At 40.2% G+C, this 25,440-nt stretch overlaps 2 protein-coding genes across 2 annotated transcripts in view; one reads left to right on the forward strand and one right to left on the reverse strand.

Annotated features, from left to right (window-relative positions):
- Window positions 1-287: 287 nt before the first annotated feature.
- Window positions 288-5,880, reverse strand: MRPS22 (mitochondrial ribosomal protein S22). Its single transcript, XM_027686278.1, has 8 exons — window positions 5,770-5,880; window positions 5,434-5,594; window positions 4,533-4,697; window positions 3,212-3,355; window positions 2,648-2,731; window positions 1,575-1,720; window positions 759-867; window positions 288-464 (listed from the first exon to the last, which is right to left on the reverse strand). The coding sequence occupies exons 1-8, from the start codon at window positions 5,867-5,869 to the stop codon at window positions 372-374; spliced, it is 1,002 nt and encodes a 333-aa protein (XP_027542079.1). The 5' UTR covers window positions 5,870-5,880; the 3' UTR covers window positions 288-371.
- Window positions 5,881-6,259: 379 nt separating this feature from the next.
- The window catches only part of PIK3CB (phosphatidylinositol-4,5-bisphosphate 3-kinase catalytic subunit beta), a 279,429-nt gene continuing 260,248 nt past the window's right edge, over window positions 6,260-25,440 (forward strand). Inside the window, exons 1-2 of the mRNA XM_027686271.1 lie at window positions 6,260-6,354; window positions 13,541-13,667. The gene's annotated coding sequence lies outside the window, so the exon portion shown is untranslated. The remainder of the gene's footprint in view (window positions 6,355-13,540; window positions 13,668-25,440) is intronic.

Genomic DNA, 25,440 nt, shown 5'->3' on the forward strand with positions numbered 1-25,440 from the left:
CTGAACATTAGTATTTTAGCCTGACTTTCCTCAGCATATACACTTAGGCATATGGTTATGTTCACTGTGCTATTTGGCTTGGGTTTGGTAACAATCAGTAAAATAACTAAAATGAATTGTGGGAAATTCTTTAGATTCAAGATGTAACATTAAAATATTAAACTCAGGGCATATTGTCACCAAAAACAAAACTCATGATGACTTCTCTAAGTTCATTTACAGAGCTTTTCAAAATAACAAACTGCTGTAATGATTCTTACATATTTCATTAAAAAAAATACAGAACAGTCAGTTTATTGTTTTTATTGTGAAATCCTGTACAGAGAATGTTTATAAACAGACTTAAAACTTAGGATGAACCGAGGTTTATTTCATGAAGCTGTAGAAGTAGCCATTGCTTCTTCATAAGCCTGCAAGGCCAGCTGGATGTAGCCTTCTCTCTGGGATTCAGTTTTCACAAATACCTGCAACCATGGCAGGAGAGGGATTAATGTACAGTTAACAGCAGAGTTGCATAATGAGATTTCATCATGCCAGTGGCAGATCAGCCACCTACAGCTGAAATCCTGGTGCAGGAGATATAGATAGATAGATAGATACACATTATATATGTATATCTTAAACACCAAACATGGCATGCAGAACAGTTCTAGTTAAATATCTGCTTCTTAAGGTAAGAAATTTAGGCTACTAAATGGGTTCTGCTGTCTAAAAGCTTTCTCCTCTGTAGTTAAGTAGCTTAAAGCAGAAAAGCATACCTTGATCAGATCAACTCCTTTAAATTTCCCTTCTTTAGCTTCTTTTGCCGACTGACATTCAGGATGCAGCATATGATACAGTGTAATTAAACTGGTAGCGTCATCCAGCCTAAAAAAATAAAGGCTCGTTTGTAGCAATTACTGTCTCTTAATCATTAGGAGTCTACAGAGGGAGTGTACATTGTGATGGACTTTGCACACCACGGGCTGCCATAAACTGCTGCTTTCACTGAGTATCCAGCCACTGCAATATGGTGAACAGGGCAACGGGCATCCCATCATCTATGGCAGCCCCTTCGTGAGAAGGAAGACCAGAAGCGCATGAACACCCCACAGTGCACCAGGAAAAGTACCTAAATCTATCCAGAGTGCAGCTGAAGCCTGGTGCCCCGCTCAGCAGTAATACACCTGAAATCTATCTGTAAAATAAAATTAATTGCCCCACAGCAAATAGTTAGTGGAGCAACTGTGCCAAAGGGGAACTTTTGAACACAGACTGCAGTGACTAGCATGTTTAAGATCAGCACTGCCCAGGGCTGAAACTGTTCTGACAATTACATGGGAAATAAAAATAAACCCCCAACAACTTCAAAAAGTCCGTTTCTGCAGAAACTTAGTTTAGTACCCCACAACTTCATGCACTGCAGTCAGTGCTTCCATACAGCAAACAGCATCTATACAGCCAATGCTTAGAGCCAGCCTAAGATGTCGTGCAAATGAAAACTTTTCTACATCTTACAGAAATATTATTTTTGAACAGTGGTGCTTGTTTTCTATTTGTTGGGATAAGCAGAATCAGTGTCACACACTACTCACAGGTCTCTGTTGATCATATCTATTAGTAAGCCATCTGTTCTCTTCCTGTTGACCAGGTACCACACCATGCCCCCGAAGTGCCTGGTTGAGCGCAGCAGATCGTACTTGGCGTGTTTATCAATGTCATCGTACGTCCGATGATGAACCTACACCCAGCAAAGGTTTCAGTTTCACTCACACAACTGCAGCTTTTCTCTTTCCCTAAAGTGCAGGAGTAAGCCACAGACTGAACCATGCTACCTTAAAGCTTTATGCATATTACAATTCAGGGTAACAGTGGAATAGCCCAGTTCTTAGTATTTAGGCACAGGCACCATTATGGTAAAAGGAAGCTAAATCCTAGTTGTGTCCTGAACATTTGGGGAGGCAGGGACATAACCTCAACCTTCAGTACACTGCTGTCAAGTTGTAATCTGCTCTTTAAGGTGAAAAATGCTAGAGCAAAGAGGTGAAACTTTCCTTTGAAGAAAAGGCCCTTGAAAAATTACCTAATAGAAGCTACAATTTCTCAGACAACTGAGATTATTAGAGAGTAAAGAGTAGTAAACATTTTAAAAGCAACTGCAGACTAACATATTTACCAGCAGCTACAGCTACTAACTTTAAATAGTTCAGCTAGAACTACATTTTTGCACCTGGTCTTTGTCAAAAGTAATACTTTGTGTACAGTGCTCTCTCTCAAAGTGCACTTTCAGTTATCTAACTGGTCCTTTTAAGTCCTAACAGAGCAGTTACCATGACTCCAGCAGCACAACTCTGCTCATGGCCACTTATGGGTGTTATCATCAATTCAGTTTAGATAACAAAAATACCTGCACAAAGACTATTTTTTTGCATAGGTAGTATTTTTCTATCCTGTTGAAAATTACTTAAATAGAATTCTGGTTTACTTTTCTGCATAAAAATAAACCCCCAAACTCATCAGAAGGATAACTGATAATCTATATGGGGGGGGGAAAAAACCCTGTGACCAACACCTTTGAGCCCCAGATAATATTTGTGTTTACAAGACAAACCCTAACAGCTCTTCACTGGTTTTTTTTTTTTATTAGAAAAATGACAAGTGAACTCACTCTGATATAGTCAGGTGAATCTGGCTCAAACTGAGCAATGCACATGTTAAGGAGATCTTCATGACGGTCTTGCTGAAATACATTCTGAAACAACAGTTCAAATTCAGGAGATTCTGTATCACACCATTCCAACTCTCCAAAATCAAAATAGCAGCCACAACATTCTGTTCTGAGCAACACTTACAGTGAGTAATCCCTTAATTGAAAGATAAAATGCACAGAAGTACCGTAACTGCCTTGACATTAATACAACGTTCCTTGATTTTTGTTTCTGAAACACCAGTTAACATTTTTCAGATTAAATGTACAATTTCATCAATGCATAACAATTAAATGTGGACTTTAGTATGACACAGTGTTTATACCTATCCAGGATTTACCTGGACCTAACCTGGAACTTTACTGTAAGTATTTTAACTAAGCTACAATGATAAGCAATTGCTGAAAACAGAATTTAAGCAGCTTAAAGCACATACTCAGAGTGGCTTATTCATAGCTCCTCTGCCCAGTAACAGAGCACAATTAAGTAAAAATAACCAGTTTTCAAACTCAGGAGGAACTTACCCCAAGGTTTTCATCCTTGAACAGCGCTGGGGCAATAACTCTGCGCCCTTCCCTCGGGAAGAATATCTGTATCATTCTGTCCCGTTCTTCCCAGGTCGCTTTTCTTAACACACCATTTGGTTCTCTAACTACAATGAAACGTTCCTGAAAGTAAGGTAAAATATAAAAAAGAGCATTATCTCCCAAAGCCTTCTGTCTTCATAGTCAGAACCACTATAAAAAAAGATTATTTGTCAAAGTCCTGCAATACCTAACTCCCACTAATAATGCCAGTTTCTAATTGATTGTTGCTATGTGCTAGATTCATCATTTCTGCCTTGGTACCTGCTAATTAAGTGCTACATTTGCACCTTCATTTTACTGTGCATGTGCCTATACTAAAAGCTACAGCTCTGTGAAGTTTAGATTATCAACATAAGTCATACCCAGACAAGGCAGTCAGCCTTGCTGCTGGCCTGATTTTACCACTTAGTAATACACATGAAATTAAAAATGCAAGTGTCTTGCACTTCTTTACCTTTGTTTCAGAGGTAGGTGCTAGAGTCAAGTAAGGGCAACTGCAGTACAAAAAAAATACAAGTAAAACCATATACTCAGATCTGTTCACAAGCATAATTGATTTAGGGCAGCAGAGGGGAAGGTCTGTTGGGGCAGGGAAGCTTTCAATACACTGAAAAATAAACAGCACGTTCCTGGGGAGAGCTCTCAGATAGAGTAATAGATGGAGGAGTGGGCAATTTCTTTCACAGGGCCATCACTATATGCATGCTTGAATGGAGACTTCTTAGAATCATAACTGTTTCTTAAGAATCTTTCCAGCCTCTTCCTACTGGTACTTAAAGACCATCTAGATGTTTCATTAGACAAAGAAAACTCTATCCCCATCCTCAACAATTCTACTTGACAGCTGTTTCTTTACAGCTTTCCCATGAATTCATCCATCATTTGCACAGCTTTCCACCAGATTTTTGCTACTGTGAAGGAGCTCCCCCTTTAGTACATATTTAGTCTATGTACTAAATATTCCAATTCCACAGAAAGCTTCTAAGAAATATGGAAGAACTCAGTACTCCCAGCATATCACAAGCATCTGCTTATAAAATAACTAACTACCCCACAGCTTCCCCTCATGCCTGCTTTTGAGTAATAGAAGTAAATTTATCAGTAAGAAGGAAGCTTTAAGAAATATGTTTCTCTCTTGCCTCGTACCAGACTAAATTTACAACTCCTCAGCCTTTTTGCAAACTGATATAATTACGTTTTCATTAAAACCTGAAGGTTATTTTGAAAACAAATTAATACTTTTAATTGTGTTACTTACACGATGTGGAGTGGAGTATGTTAAATCTGTAAATACATATTTTGTAGTTTCAGTTCCTTCAAGGAATTTGTCTTCTGCTAAGACATCATCAATTGGCTCTCGTTCATCCAAAACAGGGGGCATGATTAGTTTTTCTTTAGCTTCCTCAATGGCTTTTCTTGTGGCCTTGGGGGGAAAAAAAGTAGTGTAATTTTACAATTAAAAATATCATTCTATTGGAAAGCTAACATACAATTTTGGAACAAATATTTTCATTTAGAGAAGTATTTTTAAAATTTTTTTCTCCAGCAGTTGAGAGAAAGGAAACACTAATTCAAACTCCAGGTAGATAAATCACATGCGAACAATTTACCAGTACTAAAACCTGGGCAAAATGCTGGAGGAAGTTCCAAAACTTCAATGGACAAATTGCAAACACTATGTTTATTTCAGGTCTTTTTCCAGGGTAATTTTCCCCCAAATCATAAACCACAATCAACAGTCTGTATACATCTGTGATTGTGGCTCCAGAACAGGCTCAAGTCAGGCCTCTGTCATCCCAAACCAAGTCAGACCACAGGAAAAAGAAAGTAGTCAAAGGAATCCCAGGGCTATAATTTAGATATCTGATAAAACATTTAACACAGTTAGGAAGCTTAATGGGATAATAAAGAGAAGCTGTCACTCGGGGAAAAAAGCATCCAATTTCCTTCATAATGCATAAAAATCGAGCAACATTGAACAAAACAAGTTATTTAAAGTGAAGAAACACTGTTTTACGCTATTTTAGGGAATGACCTGAAACAAAGGCAAGAAACCAAAATGTTTTCAAAAGCAGCAATAAAGGAAACAGAAGTATGAGCTGTTACAGGCTCTTTTATTAAAGCCAAAACTCAGTTCCGAAGGAAGCAGAGCAGCCTACCTCTTGCAGCTGAGCTTCGGTCATCAGCTTGTACTGAGGCGGCTTGAGCTCCTTCTTCACGGGCCGGAACACCTTGTGCAGGTCGATCCCCGTCATTTTGTAGAGCAGCGCCTGAACCGCCTCGTCCGTGAAGGCGGGCCTGGGCTTGGCGGCCTTTCCCTCTGCGAGCGGAGGGCATCCGCGGTTAACCGGGGGGCGAAGGGACGGTCACAGCCACCTCCTCCTCCCGCGCCCCCACACCCGTCGCGTGCCGCCTCCCTCCCCACAGCCCCACGCGGGTCGGGCCCGGCCGAGTCCCGTCCCTGGGCCGGGGTCCCCCCGCGCCCCCTCACGTACCGCCCGCGTCCTGCGCGAGCCCCCGCCGCGCGTGCCGCCCCCAGAGCGCCCGCAGCCGCGCGGGCATCGCTGAGGAGAGCCGCGCTCCCAGCGCCGCCATCTTGCACACGCCCCGCCTCGCCCCGCCCTGTCTCCACCCCCGCTGAGGCGCGCCGGGAAATGGAGTCATAGAATCACAGAATATCCTCAGTTGGAAGGGACCCACAAGGATCATCGAGTTCAGCTCCTGGCCCTGCACGTGCCTGAGAGCGTTGTACAAACGCTCCTTGAGCTCCGTCAGGCTTGGTGCTGTGCTCACTACCCTGGGGAGCCAATTCCAGTGCCCGACCACCCTCCGTGGGAAGAACCCTTTCCTGATATCCAGCCTAAACGTCCCTTGACACAGCTTCATGCTGTTCCCTTGGGTCCTGTCACTGGTCACCACAGAGCAGAGATCAGTGCCCTCCCCTCCGCTTCCCCTCACGAGGAAGCTGTAAATTGCTATGAGGTCTCCCCTCAGTCTCCTCTTATCCAAGCTGAACAAATCCCCCTTTGCCTGGCGCGAGGGAGACACGCAGCCCCCCGGCGTTTTCTCCGAGGGAAAGGGTAAGAACCTTGTTGTTTGAAGTCCCCCCTGTGCGTTTGTGTTATTAAAGGCTGCCGAGGCGGAGGTGAGGGGCAGGTTAGGGCGGGAACCCATCCTGCAGCTGTGGGACAACGGGAGCATAGCGGGAGCGAGGGGGCAGCCGGCTCCCTCAGCCGCCGAGGGGACGGAGTAGGGCTGCGGGCTGGCGGGTTTCCTTCCTTAGCGGGGAAAAAAAGCGACAGGAAAAAAGGTGGAATTGAGGCCCTCGTGGGCACTGTCGCGACTGAACCGCTGTTAACCCGCAGCTGCCGTGAGGTCAGGACAGGTGCAGGCGGGGCGCTGCAGCAGCGGCTGCTTGCTGTGACAGGCAGCTCCTTGCCTCTGTTCCTGGGCAGTCCGCCCAAGCGGGAGGAATACGGTGGTAATTTACACAAAATTAAAAACCCCATCTGGCACTGTGTACTGCTTTGGCACTTGCGTGGTTCATGCCTGAGAGCACCTGTGCTGTGCGGGGCTGTGCTGGGCTCGTCAGCCTGACCACAGGTTGTCCTGACCTGCCATGGGGGGTGAGGCGTTTGCTCTGCTCGTGTTCAGGGAGCTTTAATGCTTTTGTAAAGGAAGGAAAATATATAACTATGTATTTAATATATAAATATGTATTTAAGCATAAAGCCAAAGGTGAATTTTATACCCAATAAATATGTCAGATCAGAGCTAGTGCAGACAGGGTTTGCAGTCAAAGGGGTGTGGTATTCCACTGAAACTGTACAACAGGAAATGGATTCAAAATGAAAGAGAGTGGGTTTAAATTAGATATTAGGAAAATAATCTTTCCTGTGAGGGTGCTGAGGCACTGGCACAGGTTGCCCAGAGAAGCTTTGGCTGTCCCATACCTGGAAGTGTCCAAGGTTGGATGGGTCTCTGAGCAACCTGGTCTAGTGGACAGTGTCCCTGCCCATGGCAGGGGGTTGGAGCAAGATGATCTTTAAGGTATCTTCCAAACCAAACCAAACCATTCTATGACTCTATAACTGATTTCTTATAACCAGGTCTACTTCAAGGGGTTGAAAGTTTATTATTACTTGAAGTTTATTTTCTCTGGCTGGTCTGTATCTTCTATTGAGAATTTCAGTCTTACACACAGTGGTTAGGGGGATGTGAAACTGAAAAAAACCCCATTTCGTCTTTAAGGTCTCTTCCAATCTTGGTGATTCTATGATCCTGTTATCAGCAGCCAAGTCTCTGTTCAGGGCCTCAAAATGCTTTGAATTCTAAAAGGTTCAAAGCCACACACATCGATGCAACCTGAACTTCCTGTTCAAACAGGAAGTATTTCATCTCCAGGAGGGGAGATGTGAAAACAGAGGTAATGTGCTTAAATTCTGTAGGTTTCCAATTGTTTTAAACTTTAGTGGTTTGTTCGTTGCTTTGCCAAATCAAAGTCTAAATTACACTACTTTTGAAAATGACGATTGAAGTCTGGGAGAAAATGAAGACTTCATTGCATATATTGGTATTCATTAGATTAAAGTTAAGCATCAGCTGAAAAAAATATATTTGTTTCTTGTAATTGATCTTTTTTGTACTGGGGATATTCCTATGTTTCTCAGCCTTATGCAATATCCAAACACGTGTGCTGGATTGAATTTAATTTTCAACTTTTTCAATATCCTGGTGTTTGCATCATCAGGAAGGTTGCAGGAGGGCATATTCTCCTCATATTTGTATTGCTCCAACTAAGTTGAAATCTTTGAGAACTGAAGAGGGCAAATGAACCCTTAATATTATTTTAATGTAATTTTGTGCAGAATTTATTTAAATAATACTAAGAAAATGAAAGATAACTTTGAGGAAATGGAGAAGGTGTTGTTTTTCAATTCTTGCATGGAAGATCTCTGGAGTGAGAGCTATACCCTATAAGGGAATTGGGAGTTATTTGGCGACTTGCCTAAAAGCCACTTCAGACCTGTTCATGAATTTGGATGGCAAGCCAACGTCCATTTTAATTTACAGAAGTGCTTAGAAAAACAACAGAATTTGTTGGGCTATATCCAGGAGAGGTTAAATTCACATTCATTCTGTACTGGAGTAGTAACAGCTGGTGTGAGGATTAACCTTTTTGTCTGGTGGGATGAAAGGAAATATTAACTAACTGTACTGTAGATGGAAGTATAGCAGGTTAACATAACTTATAAAGCAGTATCAATTTATATTGAATACATTGGTTATATTTTATTTGTGGTTTATTTTTGTACTGGAGTAACAATTTTAAGTAGGATGTTTTATATTGGTATAAAACCACCTTGAAGAATCAGTGGTGTAAAAACTGATAATGAAATAAAGAATCTTTCTTAGCTTTTGTTATTATTTTGAATGCATCCCAAGACAGTTGCTGTTGGAGATTTACAACCGTCTGATGGATGGGTGGATGTCCCCTGTGGAACACATTGGTGGTTCAAGTCTGGATTCTATTGGAAAAGTGTCAATACCAAATCACCTGCACAGTTGGCATTAATTTCCTTTTTGCTGATAGTTTCAGGAGAGCAAAAGGATCAGATGGCTGCTGGGAGTGAAGCAGTTGGTTAACATCTCAGGGAAAGGGAAGGCAAATGAGGGGCTTTGCCTATTTAGTTGATAAAATAAGGAGCTACAGTTTACCGGTCTTTCTGAGTAATAAATATGTCAAATTAGTAGTAAGAAGTTGTTTGGAAGAAAGAATTCTTTTGGGAAAAAAATACAGTGAAAAATACAAAATGTAAGGTTTGGTAACTGTGCATCCCTTTGTTATAAGAATAAACAGAGTGAACCCAGGCAGGCTGTGAACATGCCCACAGTTGATGACATGACCCTTTTAAAATTAATGGCTGGTTCTCTTGTTCCTGATAAGAAACACTCTGGCAATCCTCTGGAACATTTTTCTGAGGGACACAATGGACCAGGCTGGAAGCTCTTTTTACTAAACCTACACGGATAAATTGTTGTTTTACAGAGAAGGCATAGAGAGCTGAAGGAAGAGAGATGACACAAACTCTATTATATCATCAGATTAGCCTTTAAAGGGATAATACATTACACATGTTTGGTTTTGTTTCCCCACGTACATCGAGGGAGTCGGTATTTTTTTGTGAAATTGTTGGGGTGGTCATTTGCAATTTGATTGCCTATTTTCAGGCATATTGCCTGCAAGCATCTTATTTATCAGTTTATTTTGTTTAACAAAGACAGTATTATTTTATCCGGAATTGTCTTTTGAGGTCTGTGGCCATGGATTTGTATTGCCAACCCGAGCCCTGTGTAACTCCTTGGATGATGATGGTGATGATGATGATGCATAAACCTTTGCTCATACTTCAAAGTGGCTATTTTCTATCTCAAAGACCATATAGTTGTCTGAAGCTGTTTAATTTTGAGATTTCCTGTGAGTACTTGGCAGCAGGGGCAGATCAGTGTGGCTGTAGAACTCTGGCCCAGGCTACTGGGCCAAATCCACCTCTGAAGGCAGAGTTATGGATGGTTCTGCTGGACAAAGCCCATTTTTACAAATAATAACTGAGATGCCCACTGAAACTACAGAAATTGAGTTCAGCTGCAGCATTATCATCCTGTGGGACCAGCTGCCTTCTGTTACTTCTGTAAATATCCTTAGTGAGAGGCAATGATGGAACATTATTCAAAGTTGTTTCTTCAGTGCTCTCCATTTTGGCAAGTGCCAACAGTCAGCAGAGGCTGAAGAGCAAATGTCCCTTGAGGTTTTATTTGTGCCTTGACTATTTGACATTTGTATTTCCCATTTGAAGGAAAAACAACAAAACCAAAAGGATTGTCCTTGCCCTTTATTTCTCCTGTTCAGTCTGGTTTCAGCCACACTTCCACTGTCACACGTGCTGTATTCCTGTGGGCCACGGCGGGGCAGGATTGAGGGCTAAACGGGAGGAATGAAAGTGCCTGAGGAGTTCCAGCGGATCATGTAAATGAACTGTTTCCATTAATGACCCAGATTTGCCTCTGTCTCGCATAAAGCTGCCATAATCTCACTTTAATAATGATAAATTAGATATATACAAAGACTGTCTCCAGTAGCTGAGATTACATACATTATTTATAGTAGGGATATAAATCCCACTTCAGTTTATATTGTTTTCTTTGCTACACTATAAGGGCTTGAGCCAAAGCCCATTAAAGTCCTTCCCTAACTTCAGCAAGCTCTGAATTGAGTCCTTATTTTTCAAACAAATTTTATTATTCCTTTCTTCTCTTGTAATACTTATCTTTTAAAAATACTTACCAAGGAAAAAATAATAGTACATATTCAGTATTATTCAAAGTAAGGTAGAGCTTGTGTAATTGTTGTTTTCCCCATTCTTAATAGTTTTTTAACCTCCCTCTATGGTCCATAACTGTTTCAAGTCCTGTCCTTCTGAATCCAAGCACTTGCCAGGGCATTGTGAACTAAACCTGGTGTCCAGCATGAACTGTTTCATGTGGGCAGGCTGGGATGGATCCCATCTCTTTATTTCCACAGTAGAAGGACAGAGCAATGATCCTCACAGATTCGTGGGTTTGCTTTGTTCTCTGGGGACAGAAAAGTTAGGAGAAGATGGCACTCTCCATTTCATTCAAGGGTTAGTTATAATATTTCCCTTCTCTCCTGTTGCTGGCACAAGTAGTTAATACCTTTTTCTTATAATTGTACTTTTATCCGGTTTTCCCTGAAATCTAACACCTGACAGAATCCTCTGAACTCTAAACTGTCCAGATTAAACCTAGATGTGTGTTATGTGTATTGCCTGTTGTCAAAGGCTTCATAAAAACCCAAATCACATATGTCTACTAGTTACACTTTGTCATGTTTTGTCACTCTCCCAAAGAAGCCTGGAGATTTTCCTGCTTTTTTAAATCCAAGTTTCATCAGGGCTATTGTATAATTTTATGGTTTTTAATTTAATTATTTTATAAATGAATTTTCACGCAGAAGCACATCCTCCTAGTTATAAACTGCTCTAGTAGCTACTCAATGGTAACTGCAAAATTTGGGTTCTTTCATCCTTTTCTTGTAATATTTGGTTTTATTAACAGACAACCACTTCATTCTTCAGTTGCCTCCAAAGCAGATGAATATATTTATCTGTTGATGACTTGTTACAGTTAAATAGATTATTTTTTTCCCAAAACTGGTTCAGTTTCTATAATTTTGTTTGTTTGCCTATTTTTTCCCAGTTAGAAGTTACCTCACAGTAGCCATCTTGCTGCTTAGTGATGCCAAGACATCACTGTTAACTGCAGCCATTCCCTTCTCAAGTTCTTTTTGCTTCTCAGACTCCATCTGTCTCTGGGATTCTTTCACAATTTCACTTCTTCAGGCGTGTGCAATTATTTTTCTTTAAATCTCCTCATTGTTCATCATATTGCCCCTCAGCCTTCCTGTTTCCATATTACTTTGAATTCATCAGGATTTATTAGGATTTGTTTTGTCACCTTGCTTCCTCTTTCTTCTTTCCCCAAATTATTTTTTTCTGGAAAGAAGCTCCTGTAGTTTGCTATTCACAGTATAATTTCTTTTAATTTCCTTTGTTGTTGTTGAGGTGGGCAATGTGTACCTTTGGCTTGCTATTATATATTTAAATAGCCTGCATGATAAGGCCAACCTTTTTTAATCTATTTCCTACCCATATCACACCATTTAAAATAGAATCCCCTCTCTCCTAAAGGTGGCACTGGAGGGGTGGTTGTTTGGGTTTTTTTCTATTTTTTTTTCTTATTCTATCCTTTGGGTGCAGAATGCAATACAAATTGCATTTGCTTAGGCAAACCCACTGTGTGTTTAAAAAAGTCATTATAAAGACAGGATCCTGGGGGTCTGACAGAAGAGCTAAACCAGCTGTGCTCTTCAGTACAAACAACACATAAATCAACAGTATCTTCTCTTCCTGATCAAGTGAGTGAAAGAAAAGGCTCAAAAATTAAAAGATATTTTCATCTCACAGAAGTAGAGCTAAAAGAATTTAGTGTCAGTTAAAATCTCAGCCATTCCTGTTAGACTGTTTTAAGCAGAAGTATTTTCTTTTGCCAACCAAACAGCTCTGTTTACCTGTTTGATATGAAGGATGTCTTAGGTCCAAGATTAAATAGTTATTCAGCTCTTTAGTGAAGAGCCTGTCTCACAAGAACAGTTTCAAGTTGCGTTTGTTCTTGTTACTTTCATTCTACCCAAGCAAATCAAGAAAAACCAAGAAACAAAAGCAGAAATAGAATTATTTTGTTCAAATATTTATCAGACTATTTTCCTAATTTATTTCCAAATAATCCTTTTGACATTTATTGGGTCACCCACTAGAGTTAATAGGAAGATTCCCATCCATTTTTGGACAAACTGTCTGAGTAGAGTACGAGATGTCACCAGATGATTTCCAGAAGAGCGCCGGTGAAGATTATTCAACTGGTGCTACACCTGCTTAATCTGGGGCAAAAAATACATGTATGTTCTTTACAAATTGTTTTAAAAGGGTTCACTGAGTGAGTAATTGCATTCATGCTCCTTTTGGTTTTCAGATTATATGTATGGGTAGAAACCTGTACACTGTGTTTCCACAGTGCTTTCTCCTGCGTGCCTTGCCATGCCATCCTGCAGTACATGGGGTGATCATGAACATGTGCCACTTGGGCTAGAACAAGTGCTTGGGTCTTTATGAGGGCCCATATGACATATCTAAATAAATAACGTTGCTGGGTAGCTGGAGAGATCTAGTAGTGGTTTTATAAAAAGTTTCAAGGGAAAAAAACCCAGCCCAGCATGGCAGGAGGAATCTTAGTGACAGAAACATAAACCCCACAGGCCTGACTCCACACTGTGCACTGTGGGCAGTGTCCCCATCTGTCAAAGGGATAAGTGTGTGGGACACAGTGTGGAATTCTTTCATTGTTGGGAAAAGGGATGAAAAACAACCTTCCAGCAAGCGAGCAGACTGAAAATAAAGATGAAAAGCTAAAAGTGCTAGAAGTCCAAATGTTTGTATCTTGTTAGATGCTTTTTGTTTTACAACTGCACAGCAAAATGGGAATGTGTTGGTCCTTGCTTTGATTCACCCCTTCTGGGCTGCCTGCCTCTAATTCCTTCCCTTACACCCACTCCATACACACACATCGTGTCTTTTCATAAACAATCTCAGCTTATTATCCAAGTGGAAACAATGAATAATTTTCTTTTAGGTTATTGAGCTGAATCAAGTCACAGAAGGGTCTAATGAGAGCCAGAGCCTCTCAAGGAAAAAGAATGGAAGCAGGATCTTCTCCTTTTGATATCAGCAAGCCTCCAGATTGTGTCACAGAGCTTCAGGTAACTACAGCCTCAAGATGCCGTTTTATAACTGGCCAAAATTGATCTAAGACTATCCTTCTCCCTCAGTTCAAACCCTCCCTTGGGCTGTTTCACTTGCTGAAAACCTTCTGGTCTTCATGACAGTCCCTAAACAGAGTCAATTATTTTCTTCTGAATTTTTATTAAAAGCACAACACTTTGGGACACAGGTAAATTCAGGATCTAACTCTGAAAGGGAGCATATATGTTGCATGGAAAAGCAAGTTGAATTCTGTCCCCTTGGAGTCTCTGCAACAGCACAGAGATCTCCTAAACCTTACAAGGTATTACTGAGCTGCAGCCAGTCCACTGGGATTTTATTTTACAGTTTTGCAGAACTGAGATCACTTCATTTTCCCCGTGTGCTCTGTTGCAGCAGAATTCCTTCCAACCTAAGTACCATTTACTTTATAATTAAGCAGAGGAATTTTTGATTGAAACTTTCAAATTAAGCAGGCTATTGCTTGGAGGGTTTTCAATAAGTGAGTCCAAAATCAACTGTGCATTTTCTGTGCACATTTCAACCCAGAGGACTGAATATTTACCCTTAAAGCAAAGCATCATTTTAACTAGTTGTTCACTCTTTTCCCCCCTCCTCTCCTCTCTTTTTTTTTTTACTGTAGGCCCAATCAAACTTCTTCTAAATGCTGGTACAATATGTGCAATGTGCTCTAAATATGATTATATGTCCTACTGATTATGGTTAAATGATGCTTGCTTTATAGTCAGGCATTCTTTTGCTTTCTCCTAATAATTTCCTCAGTGCTACTCAAAAACAAAAAGATGAAAAAAGGTAGTTCAGAATAGTGTCTGCCTTTTCAACTACTAGATGCGATTGTTTTATCATATAGTACTGTTTCTGAAAATTTCTGAAAAATAAGACTAATCCGCGTTTGTTATTGTGAAATAATTTGGAATATCCTTTCCGAGTTGTCAGGTTAGTCCCGGTATGGCCTCGGACGCTAGATGGCAATGTATGGCTGTGTGTCGTACACGGCAATGGCAGGAGCAAAAGTCTCTCAACACATAAGAGAATCCTCATCTTTCAAAAATATTTGTAATATTGCCCTTTTATTATGAAAACAATTAAAATGTATAAACGCTCGATTTTTACACTCTAAAAACTTTGCAAACTTTCTTTTTTCCTGCATTATGACTGCATGGGGAACATTTCCTAATGAGTTGGACAGGTGAGTAGAACATTTACTCATTTTTTTGGTGTACTAGAAAGCTCCCCAATGGATTAATCTATCAAAAGAGAGAATTTTCAGTTCCCAACATCATCAACATGCTCCTTGTCTTAGAACTGGAAGGAAGGAATGACAGTGAGAGTGTTGGCCTCTTCTCTCTCCTCAAATAACCTTTTATTCACTTTCATGACAATGATGAGAATGGGAATTTTAAAAATTAGGTAAAAGCAAAAGGTGTTGGGTAGGAATGGCCACCTTATACCCTTATTTTGAGCTAAAAAGTCACCTTGAAAACAACCAATGCAACCACTTATTATTTTGTCAGCATTTGATTGCTTTTGGATGACTTTAAAAGAGGTGGTTTCAAAGCCACTGATCTTACACAAGCTGACATGTTATGGAAAAGGGCCCATTCCTGTACAGGTTCTTTAAGGGAAAGATTGAGTGAGTTTGGTCATGTGTTATTACTTTTCCTTGTCACATCCTACCTCTGCCTCACTGCTTTAGGTCTCTCTCTTAGCTGGTCTATGTGGGTCACTTTTCCTCAAGATGAAACAGTGCCCTGTGTTTGTCAGTTAATTATCTCACTTTTTGGAAGTGCAGGCAGAAATAATTGTTAGAAGAATGAAATTATGAGATGCCTTTATGAGCCTCTGTACAACTTTGCATTTACTGTATTATTGCTGTACAAACAAGAGGGAGGTTTGCAATGATGAGGACCCACCCAGAACGTTAGAGGGGCATTATCCCTGAGACACTACAGAATGTTACATTCCTCCTGCCCACTGGTGTGTTTTTAGTGGGGCAGAAAGGCTGTCTGTGCCTCTGGGTGATTAAAAGGCTGTTCCATGTTATGCACTCATGAAATGGAAGGACTGGGATGGCCTGTGGTTCCTGCTGTACCGTAGGATCCATGAGTGTAGGATGAAGGCAGCACTGTCTCGTTCTTTCTCTTCTCACAGGCAGTGCTGCTTTCTATGTTCAAAGGAGAGGCATAGCATGAGCGGACAGCTTTATTTCATTGTCTTCTCCATCCTAATGCAGCATCCATTGCTGGCTTGTGACAAACACCAGCAGTCATTCCATCGGGGAAAAAAAGCCTGAATGGGAAACTAAGATGTTTAGGGCCTTTGTTAATGACCCTTCTCCACCCCTGTTTCTATTTTGCTATTTGTCTCTGCTCCATATTCCCCACTGGTGCTTTATTTTGACATTTTTGACCCCTCGTGCACTTCCTTTTTTCCACCCATTGTCCCTCTCTGTCCTCCTCTTCTTTTTCTGGTAGAAGGGCATATCCCTGTGGCATTTAGTTTTGTTTGGTTGGGTCTGATACCAGTCCCCACTGAAAACATTTTGGTTTGGGTACTCAGAACCGCTGTGTGTAGGGGTAAACTGTTACCTCTGCTGGCTATAATCCTTCATTTCTCAGTGAGGAACACGAATAAGGACAAGCCCTTGCTTAGTGGAAATGAGATTTGGGACTTTCTGCAGTTTGCAAACTGATCAACTGTAAAATTAAAACTGAACATTTTTGAGAGCAGTACTAAAGTAAAACAAATATATCCAATCAATCATGACAAAATTTTCCTGAGGTTTAAACGTTCTGGGTTTTTTTCATTAATTCAAAATAAAATCAGAATCCAGACTAGCCAGAGAGCTGCCTCTATCCCCTTACAAAGCAATCAGGCTCTTAAAACAAGCAGATATATGTTATGAGCAGATACTATGCCCAAATTATATCCCCAGTACTTTAGAAGGCAAGGCTCTGTTCCTTCCCCCTGGCAAGAGAGGAACATGCCCATCCCTTGGTGGTTAGAGGTGCTGAGGCCCCGCTGTGCTGACTGAGCGTGGCACTCGCAGGCACTGCTGCTCTGCAGGCACCTCAGGGGAGGGACAGCCCACACCACTGCCCGGAGCCCACAGGGCTTTGCCTTCAAAGACAACCGGGGCACAGGCACTGCTTGGGAACAACAGCTGTGTTTTGAGATTATCTCAATGACCAGATTATGTCCCATCCTTCCAGAAAGAATTTTTCCTCCCATCCTTCCCATTGATGACAGCAGAACAGGGGACACAGAACTAAGTGTGCTGTGTCTGAGGAGGTGTCTGTGCCTCGGGATTCCCAGCTGGGGGGGAAAAACTCCTCAAAACACCCTTTCCAAATCAGTTTGTTTTAATAGGAGCAAGATTAAATGCTCTCAAATCTCCTACTTATGTTTTCAGTGAGAAAAGGGCCAAGCAATAGCCGAAGTCCCTCACAGAAACAGGACATCCTGAGCTGTGGCAGATGGACTTCCTTTACAAAGTTTTAATGAAAATTTTCAACAATAGCTCTGTGTATATTCTTGGGGGGGTTAACACTTCTGTACACACACACTGTGCAATGCTACACAAACTTTTGGAAATAACATACAAAATACCATGTATATTTTGCTAGAAGAAATGTATTTTGTAAATATATACATATATTTACTGTGTTATGACATAAGGCAGGATTAGGTAGAGAGAAAATTTCAGGATGTGGGTGGCCAGTTGAAGGTCTTACAGGGAGTGTTCAGTAAAATATCCTTGGAACATAAAATTAAAATAAATGAAGAATAAACTTAACCAATGTATCAGTGAACATAAACAAATCTTGATGCTAAAAAATATTCCAAGGAAGCCAAAGTGCAATAATTAGAAAGGGATAATTATGCTTTCTCTCCTTTCTAGAAGAGATACATAGGATTTTTGGTAATTTCCTAAATGCACAGCAAAAATAGCTGGTGTAAGATGCAAGATGACAAACCCTTGTTGAAATTTATGATATACAAGAATCTACTCTGGCTGAAGGCCTGTTTCATGGCAATAAAGACAGAGTAAATGAAAAAAAATTTAAAATATTTTAAAGGTTTTGTCTGCTATAACATATACAAATATCTGGAAATGTAACATACAAGAAAACAAAGTGACTATACTGTAATTTAGATAGGAATGGTGGTAAATCAAGGTGTCCAGGAAGGACAACAGATGGATATTGTTCTGATGTTAATTTTTTGGTGCAGCTCTCTGGAACTCAGTTTAGATTTTGAAGGAATGCTGTGAGATAATAAACTATTCTTATGATATTTTAACAAAATTATATTGTTGTCAAAATGCAGTTACAGCATGAAAAAATGGTTATTAAAAACTCTTTGCATTTTTCTCTTATATGGTAAACAATCTGGTCTCCTAATCCCTTCTGGATGATTTGAACTTCATGTCCATGCTTAGAATGCCCCAGTCATAACTGCAATGGCACCTTCACCCTCTCTTCTTTTGTAGTTTTTGTTATCCTGTATTCCCAGAAATCTGTGTCAGAATTAGAGACCCATTGTGCTGCACAAACAGACAGTAAAAAAAGACAGGCCACAAATCTGGTACTGTTGTGACTGAGAGGCTCTTCTGTTGTTGCCATTAGCACATGTATAGAACCTTCCCAAGGTGCTTTGGACAGACCACGGCTATAAAAACACAGCACTGATTGGTTGGTTTAAACATTTGGAGTCATTATTTGAACTACAATAAGATAAAGACGTTTTGTTTTTCTTCTCTTAAATGAAAACGTGAAAAGTCTTTCTCATTTTGTATTAGCAAATTGGAACCTAGTTTTGATATTCCTGGGGACAGTGGAATGTGGGCAGGAAGTGCTTGCTCTTGAGGAGAAATGCTATGGTTTGCCACATCTGTTGGAATCCCAAAGCCCTGAGGGTGTATAACTGTGTAAGTTCTACTTTTTGTAGGCAAATAAGACCATCCCAAGTAGGTTACAATTGCATTTAACACACAATTATATAAAATAATAGGGAAAAGAAGTAGCAATGCTTGTGCTAGAAATGTGGATATATGTGGGCAAGGTTTGCATAAAGATACATGGATTTGAATTCTTACAAAGAGGAAATAAAAACTTACACAAAATGCATATCATACAGCAGAAATATTACGTAATATTTTACTTATGACTTAATTTTTCTAGAGATTTGACTGACTTGCATCTTACACTCCGCCATAGAAGAGTTTTTTACCATAAGCTTGAATTTCCAACTTTCTGAGAAGATTCATAAAGGTTCTGATACAGCATCAGAGGAAAAAATAATTGAAACACTAAATGGAATCAGATGCATTTTACTGGGACAGATATTTGCATGATCTGTGCTGTGTCCAAGAGCAGTAGAACTTAAACTGGAGACTTCAGAAAGACGTTGGGTTTGTGTCTTGGGTCTAAAATCTTTTGACCTTTCTCAAGTCACTACGGATTTAAATAGACAATTTATGTCCAGAATGTTTTTGTTGTAGTGTCCTTTAGAGCCCTTAGAAAGAGAAAAGTACATTGTTAATTATCTTGGTGTGGTTGAATGATTAGGTTCAATGGAATGCTTCATATGTTCTGATGGATAATTAGGCCTGTTGTGTTCCTGGGAATGTCCCTGTAGGTATTTGTAGGAGCTAGGTAAGAGGAAGAGGGCTGCTAACTGGCCCCAAACCAGGAGAAGGCTCTTTAGTTTTACATGGTGTTGAGCTCTTGGAGGGTGAAGTTGCGCATGGGGCTGAGGAGGAACAGGATGGGTGTGAGCAGGCTGGTGCAGCCATTGTACTGTAGTGAAACAATTTGAGGAATATGTTTTGTTTCCACACCAGGAGGAGACTTATAGTGGAAAAAAGGAACATGTGGCCTTGTATCTTGACCTTTCTGTTTATTATAAAGCTTTGATTTTGAGGTTTGCATTACCTCTCTAATCAACTTCGATTTCAAACCTAAGCCTAAAGCTCAGGACACAAGCTGTTATCTTGCTAACTGGGTTTTTTTCTAGAGTTGTGCTCCTTATGGGACCAAACAGAACAGCATTCCCTTGTTTCCATTTAGGATTGTCAGTGAAGGGATTAGTTTCTCACAAGTGCCCAGCAGATCCAGTTGAGAGCAATGCTGGAAGAATTGCAACTGGATATCTTTGAGAAACCAGGTGCCTCATTTTTAGTGGTTAAATGTGGTTTCAGGTCTCCTAGAAATTTAATCACAGTCTATAAAATAGTTTGTTAACAAAAGTTGTGATTTAGGGTTACATGGATGCAACCAGGCATTGTCACATCTTTAATTTTTGAGGATAATTTAGGAGATTGGGATGCAGTATTATAGTAAGACCCAAATGTCTGATTCCAGTCTTATCTTTCTCTGAAAATGAAGGTTAAAGCAAGTCATTCTTCAGTTTAAGATTTGATGCACAGACTAAAATAAATCACTTCAGAAGCTTGTTAAATTCTTCACACAGATCAAATTCAAATCAAGGCTTTTCTAGGCTGCATTTTCCATTGCCCAAAATATTGGAGTTTATTTGTTTATTGACTATAAATAACCAAAAGTTATAAATGTATGAAGTTAGCATGCTCTGTTAGCATCCAAGCATCATTAGCATCACTGAAACAAGTAGAAATGCCTACTATGATTTAATAACCATATGGGCTCATGGGTAAGAAATTCAGTTGGGTAACACCTTCCTCCAGACACTGAAGCTGAGAGCAACACTGAGCCTCTTGAGCTTTTGTTTCCCGTGTAGGTAGCAACACTGAGGAGAAACAAAATAGCTCAGAACATAGGGGATAAAAACTGATCATCTGAGAGCACTGGGCATGTGACCTAAAACACAAGATGGGTTATTGTTGTGGGTTAGTTATTTTAATTTTAGGGTAGTCCTCAGAGAGTGGGTGGAACTGTCTCTCCAGCCAGAAGAACTCAAAAGGGTATGAGCTCACAACAGGAGCATGTGGGATTTATTCTGTGTTGTTCAAATCTGAGACATTAAGCCACCCAGGCCTTTTAAATAAAACTGACCTGTTGAAATGACCATAATACTTTCTGTAACTGGAAACTCCGGGCTAACTCTGTAAGGTATGGGAAGGTGTCTTTTGGAAGAATGAGTGTATTGGGTTCCCAGCACTGGCAGTTAGATTTTAGGAGGGGAATGTACTGTGTGTGAAAACTGAAAAGGAGGTTCAAGAAATTACAAGCCCTGTATGTTACCCTCAGTTTTTATTCTGGGAAGACAGTAGGGAAATGAAGTCTTGGCTTCCAGTGAGAATAAATTTCTGTTTCCTGATTCCACCTGTGTAACAACTGTGCTAGTCAGTGGCTGGAATGCAGGTTCCTTTTATTCCCTCCCTGGCAGCTCCCAGGAAGGGGTATGTTGCCTGCCTCAATGTTTGGAATTTTATTGTCTAGGCTGCTTTTGATCATATTGTTTCACCTGTATTAGATCCTGACTCTGCTGTTGCTCGTGTACAAAAGTTGCAGTGGTAACATCCTCCCTGTTGTGTTAATCAGCTCACACTGCAGAGGGGTGTCGAGATGTGGGTACAAGCTGCTCTCAAAGGGAAGAAAGCCCATGGCTGAAATTAACCCCACAGGACTTTCTCAAAGCCACACAGGAAATCTGTGACAGATCCCAGAATAAATCCCAGATTTCCTGTCTCCTCCACTTGTGCTGTAACTACAAGGCCCATGATTTCTTAGCTGAGGAAAGTGTTGTCCAATATTATCTTTCTTTTTCTGGTGTACTATTGCTTCAGTTTACTGCACTAGTTGCTGCCACATGTCAGGCTGTGGCAGTTCATCCCTATGACTCTTTCTTTGTGGTATTTTGTGGAACATGCGTGAGGATTGTAGAGTGAACAGTATTAATGCTGAGTGCCAGTACTGTCCCACATTTAAGCAAATAAAATTCAACAAAAGGTGCTATTATGAGTTAACCACAGAGTATTTGCAGGTAAAGATAATTTATTGTCTAAGTCACTCTTCAAAATAAACTACTCGTGCTTCTAATCTAAATAGCATTCAGAGAAGCAGATTTGGTACATATTAAATGATGGCTGCCTGTGCTAAGATAATACTTATTCAAATAACTCTATCAAAATTCAGGTTTCCTTTTTGCTTATGCCACTTTGTACTTTGGAAGGTTGATGCATTCTGTTGTTAAGCATCAGTCCTTTTTAATGAATTATAAATTAATAGATGCAGCATTATCAAGGGAAAGTGATTCATTACTGAATGAGATGCTCTGAAGATTTTATGACTTTTACTAAGGCTGGGTAAATCAAAACTGGAGTGGTTTGGTTTGCTCCTTAGGTATCTCAGATGTTCACATATTCAGATGTATTGCTGAATGCATGATCTTTTTTAGATATTTTGCTGCTAGGTTAAACTTTAATAGTTTTCATTCTGTGCTTCTCAATTTGCTCTCATATGGTTCTTCTTTAGATAACATTACTTGTACAAATTCCAACTGAAGCAGAATCAGTAATCTTTAGCCAGTCTTGACAGCATTTCTAATGCAGTGCAGCTATGGAATCTCACTGCATCTTCTTTTCTGTCGAAATTGTAGCTAAATAACTGAACAGAAACACTGGGGGGAAATGAGCTTTGCCTAACACCTCTTCTTAATTTATAGGATGACATTTAGAGCACTTATTAAAGGCGTAGTTGTTTTGAATGCAAAACCTTTGTGGATTCAGTGGGACATTTCATAAGCAGGAAGCTAAAGGTTTGTGTTTACTGATGTTTAAAAAGAAGTGTAACTTCCAGCCCCGTGCAGAGGCTGACACAGGGTCTGCAGGAGCTGCTCTGAGTGTAACCTCGGTGGTGCTGAGCCACAGAGACACCCAGAGAGAGCTGCCTGGGCATCTGAGCACTCTCTCCAGCATTCTGGGTCCCAAGAAGCTTTTTCAGTGAGGCAGACATGGGTTCACAAGAGGGCTGGTGCTTTGCCACATCCACTGGTTCCTTCTTAAACCAAGATCAATGAGCACTGATGTGGAGAGAGAGCCTTTCCTCTGCAGGGACCGGTTACCTCCAGCTCACCATTATCCCTGGTGGATCTTGGCTGGCTCCACACAGCTGTCTGTGCACCACGCAGTCTGGTAACCATTTGAGCCATGTTTTTTCCATGACCTTTACTGTCCTAGTTCCCATTTCAGTGGATAATGGAGAGTCAGCTGTATTAAAGTTGTTTTAACATAAGACTGGTCACTCTTTGTGGTGGGAAGGGTTACTCTTTGGGGTCAGTGCTACCACTGGTGGCAACATCTGCACTGATTCTGAACATACTGTGCCCTGCCAAATAAAACAGAACATATCAAATTAAGAAATGACACTGCTCACATGAGGCCTTTACAAGGCAGAAGGATAATGAAGATTTGGAGGATGATGGTGTCCATTTTCGCCCCTTACAGAGCTTTAATGAACATGAGAGCAACATGGCACAGATTCAGATATTGAACCCCAGTTTAAATCAGTGTAAAGTGGCAGGCTCTTAAGCCAGGTGGTTATCAAATTATTACACTGTAACACAACATTAATAGAGTTATCACACACAAGATAAAACTTTAGCCTGAATATCCATTTGAGAAAGGACACACTGTGGTTGTTAATTAATTTTTCATTTTATGAAAGAGAAATCTATAAATATCCTACCTGTCATCTCCTGATTTCAGTATTTGCTACTCATCTTGTATAAAGGAGACTGATAGTTCACAGTGGACTTCAAATAAGGTCTGTGAGAACTGGCACCCAGTCTTTGAAACAGTTTTCCAAGGCTGCTTCATTTCTGAGCTGGGGATGCCAGACTACATGAGCTTCCAGTGTAAATCCTGATGGGACAGAGATAACCATTTTAGCCTTTCAGTTCTTCTTACCAGGGCATCCAGGAAGTCAGTTCTGAGTGGAGGCAGAGTTTACAACTTGAGTATGTGGTTCAGCATGCTGAGGACCCTACAACAATCTGCAAGGTGGATGCAGTTGGGAGAGGGATATGATAATATGGTATCTGATAACTGATTAAGAAACTATGTGCTTCCTACTTAGAGGGAAAGATGCTTCCCTTAGCACTTCTAAATTACTTTCCTTCATCTCTCACCCTTGATTTATAACCATGTTTACTGTAATATATATAAAATAATATAGAGTAGCCTCAGAAAAGTATAGAATAGTCCCAGAAGCAAGGTCTGTGCATGTGGGAGGAGTTCACCTAGTTCAGACACTCCACAATGTCCCCTGGTACATGGGACAAATCAGTTCTGGGGACAGTCATGCCAATAACAGGTTTTGAAAATGACTGCAGACATTTGTCTCTCAGCTGCTGGTGCCCAGTGCCCCAGAGAGCCTGGGCAGCCAAGTTAGCAGAGCTATGAGCTCCTGAACCCTTCTACAACCACATTTTCATTCACTTTTCTAATCAAGTAAGTACTTTCACAGGAATGGAGCAGTCTGCCAAATGACTATATTAATAGGTGTGATCATGAATTACCAATCAAGATTAACAAGAGCAGAATAATAATTAATTATACATAAATGTACGTGACAAACACTTTTGGTCTCATAGCACTTAGAGTAGGAATATGGAAATGCATTTACAAGCTGTGACTATATATGAATGAGGACATGGCACTTTCAAGGCTGGAGATTTAGACGATACCAACAAATTTTTCTCACCCACAGGAGTCAATTCTGGGACCCATTCCTTCACACCTTATCAGGATAGGCAAAGTGCTGCTCTTCCTCACAGTACAGTGGTACATTACCCCACATATTAGTGCCAGCTTCTGATTAGACCCTTATTAAGGAATAAGGGGGATAGCAGACTGGTCACAGGTCATCTTAAAGGAATAAATAAGTTTCAGAGACACAGAGGATTTTCACTGACAGCACAGAGCTCAATTGCTCTGTGTTCCTTGGTGCCTCCTCTCTATCTTTGTAATTTAAAAGTACTTATATGTCTCTGTAGCTGCAGATCTGTGGTGCTTTATGAATCCAAAGTGATATGATTAGCAATTTATGTCCTTATTCTGATCGCAATTAAAACAAGTTAAAGAAAATAGGAACCAGCTTCAGAATATTTCATCTTTCACATAATATAATGTAATATCATTTAATAAAGTTGTTTACGATGGTTCTGCCTGGTTAATGAAACTACATGCAATAGTGTTACCAGCAGGTCTCTTTATGTTGTTTTTAGTAAGTCTGATTTCTTTGTGAAGAACAGCTGTTATGTACTTGGACTATCTGAGTTCAAAGACATAATCAACAAGCCTCATAGATCTGCAGTCAGAAAGCAGTTTAGTTCTGTGAGAGTAAGGATCAGAAATACCCCTAATAACAGCTGGGTGCATCTGGAGTGTTCCACAGCCATAGTTTCTTTCTTCATCTCATTACAGTTGTTGGTTTCTATCCTTATATTTTCTTTCTACGTTGATCTGAGATGCAAATACATTTTAAAAATTCAATATAATTTCCCAAATGAAACTTAACTGAGATGTTTTTCAGGATTAAAGGAAAAATACAATCACCATGTAAGCTATATGCATTTCATAAAGTAAAGGAAAACTCAAATATTATTTGCTTTCTATAGGGATATTGGGGCATATGCATAAAGCATTATCGATGCATATCATAAATTAGAATCAGTTAAAACAATAAAATTGTAATCAGCAACATTTAACACAGGCACAGGATTTCAATTTTGCATGTGTGGTGAAGGACATACACTTTCAATTCATGT

Source organism: Neopelma chrysocephalum, unplaced genomic scaffold (genome assembly GCF_003984885.1).
Source record: "Neopelma chrysocephalum unplaced genomic scaffold, ASM398488v2 Primary Assembly neopelma1_70, whole genome shotgun sequence".
In the NCBI taxonomy this organism is placed as follows: Eukaryota; Metazoa; Chordata; class Aves; order Passeriformes; family Pipridae; genus Neopelma; species Neopelma chrysocephalum.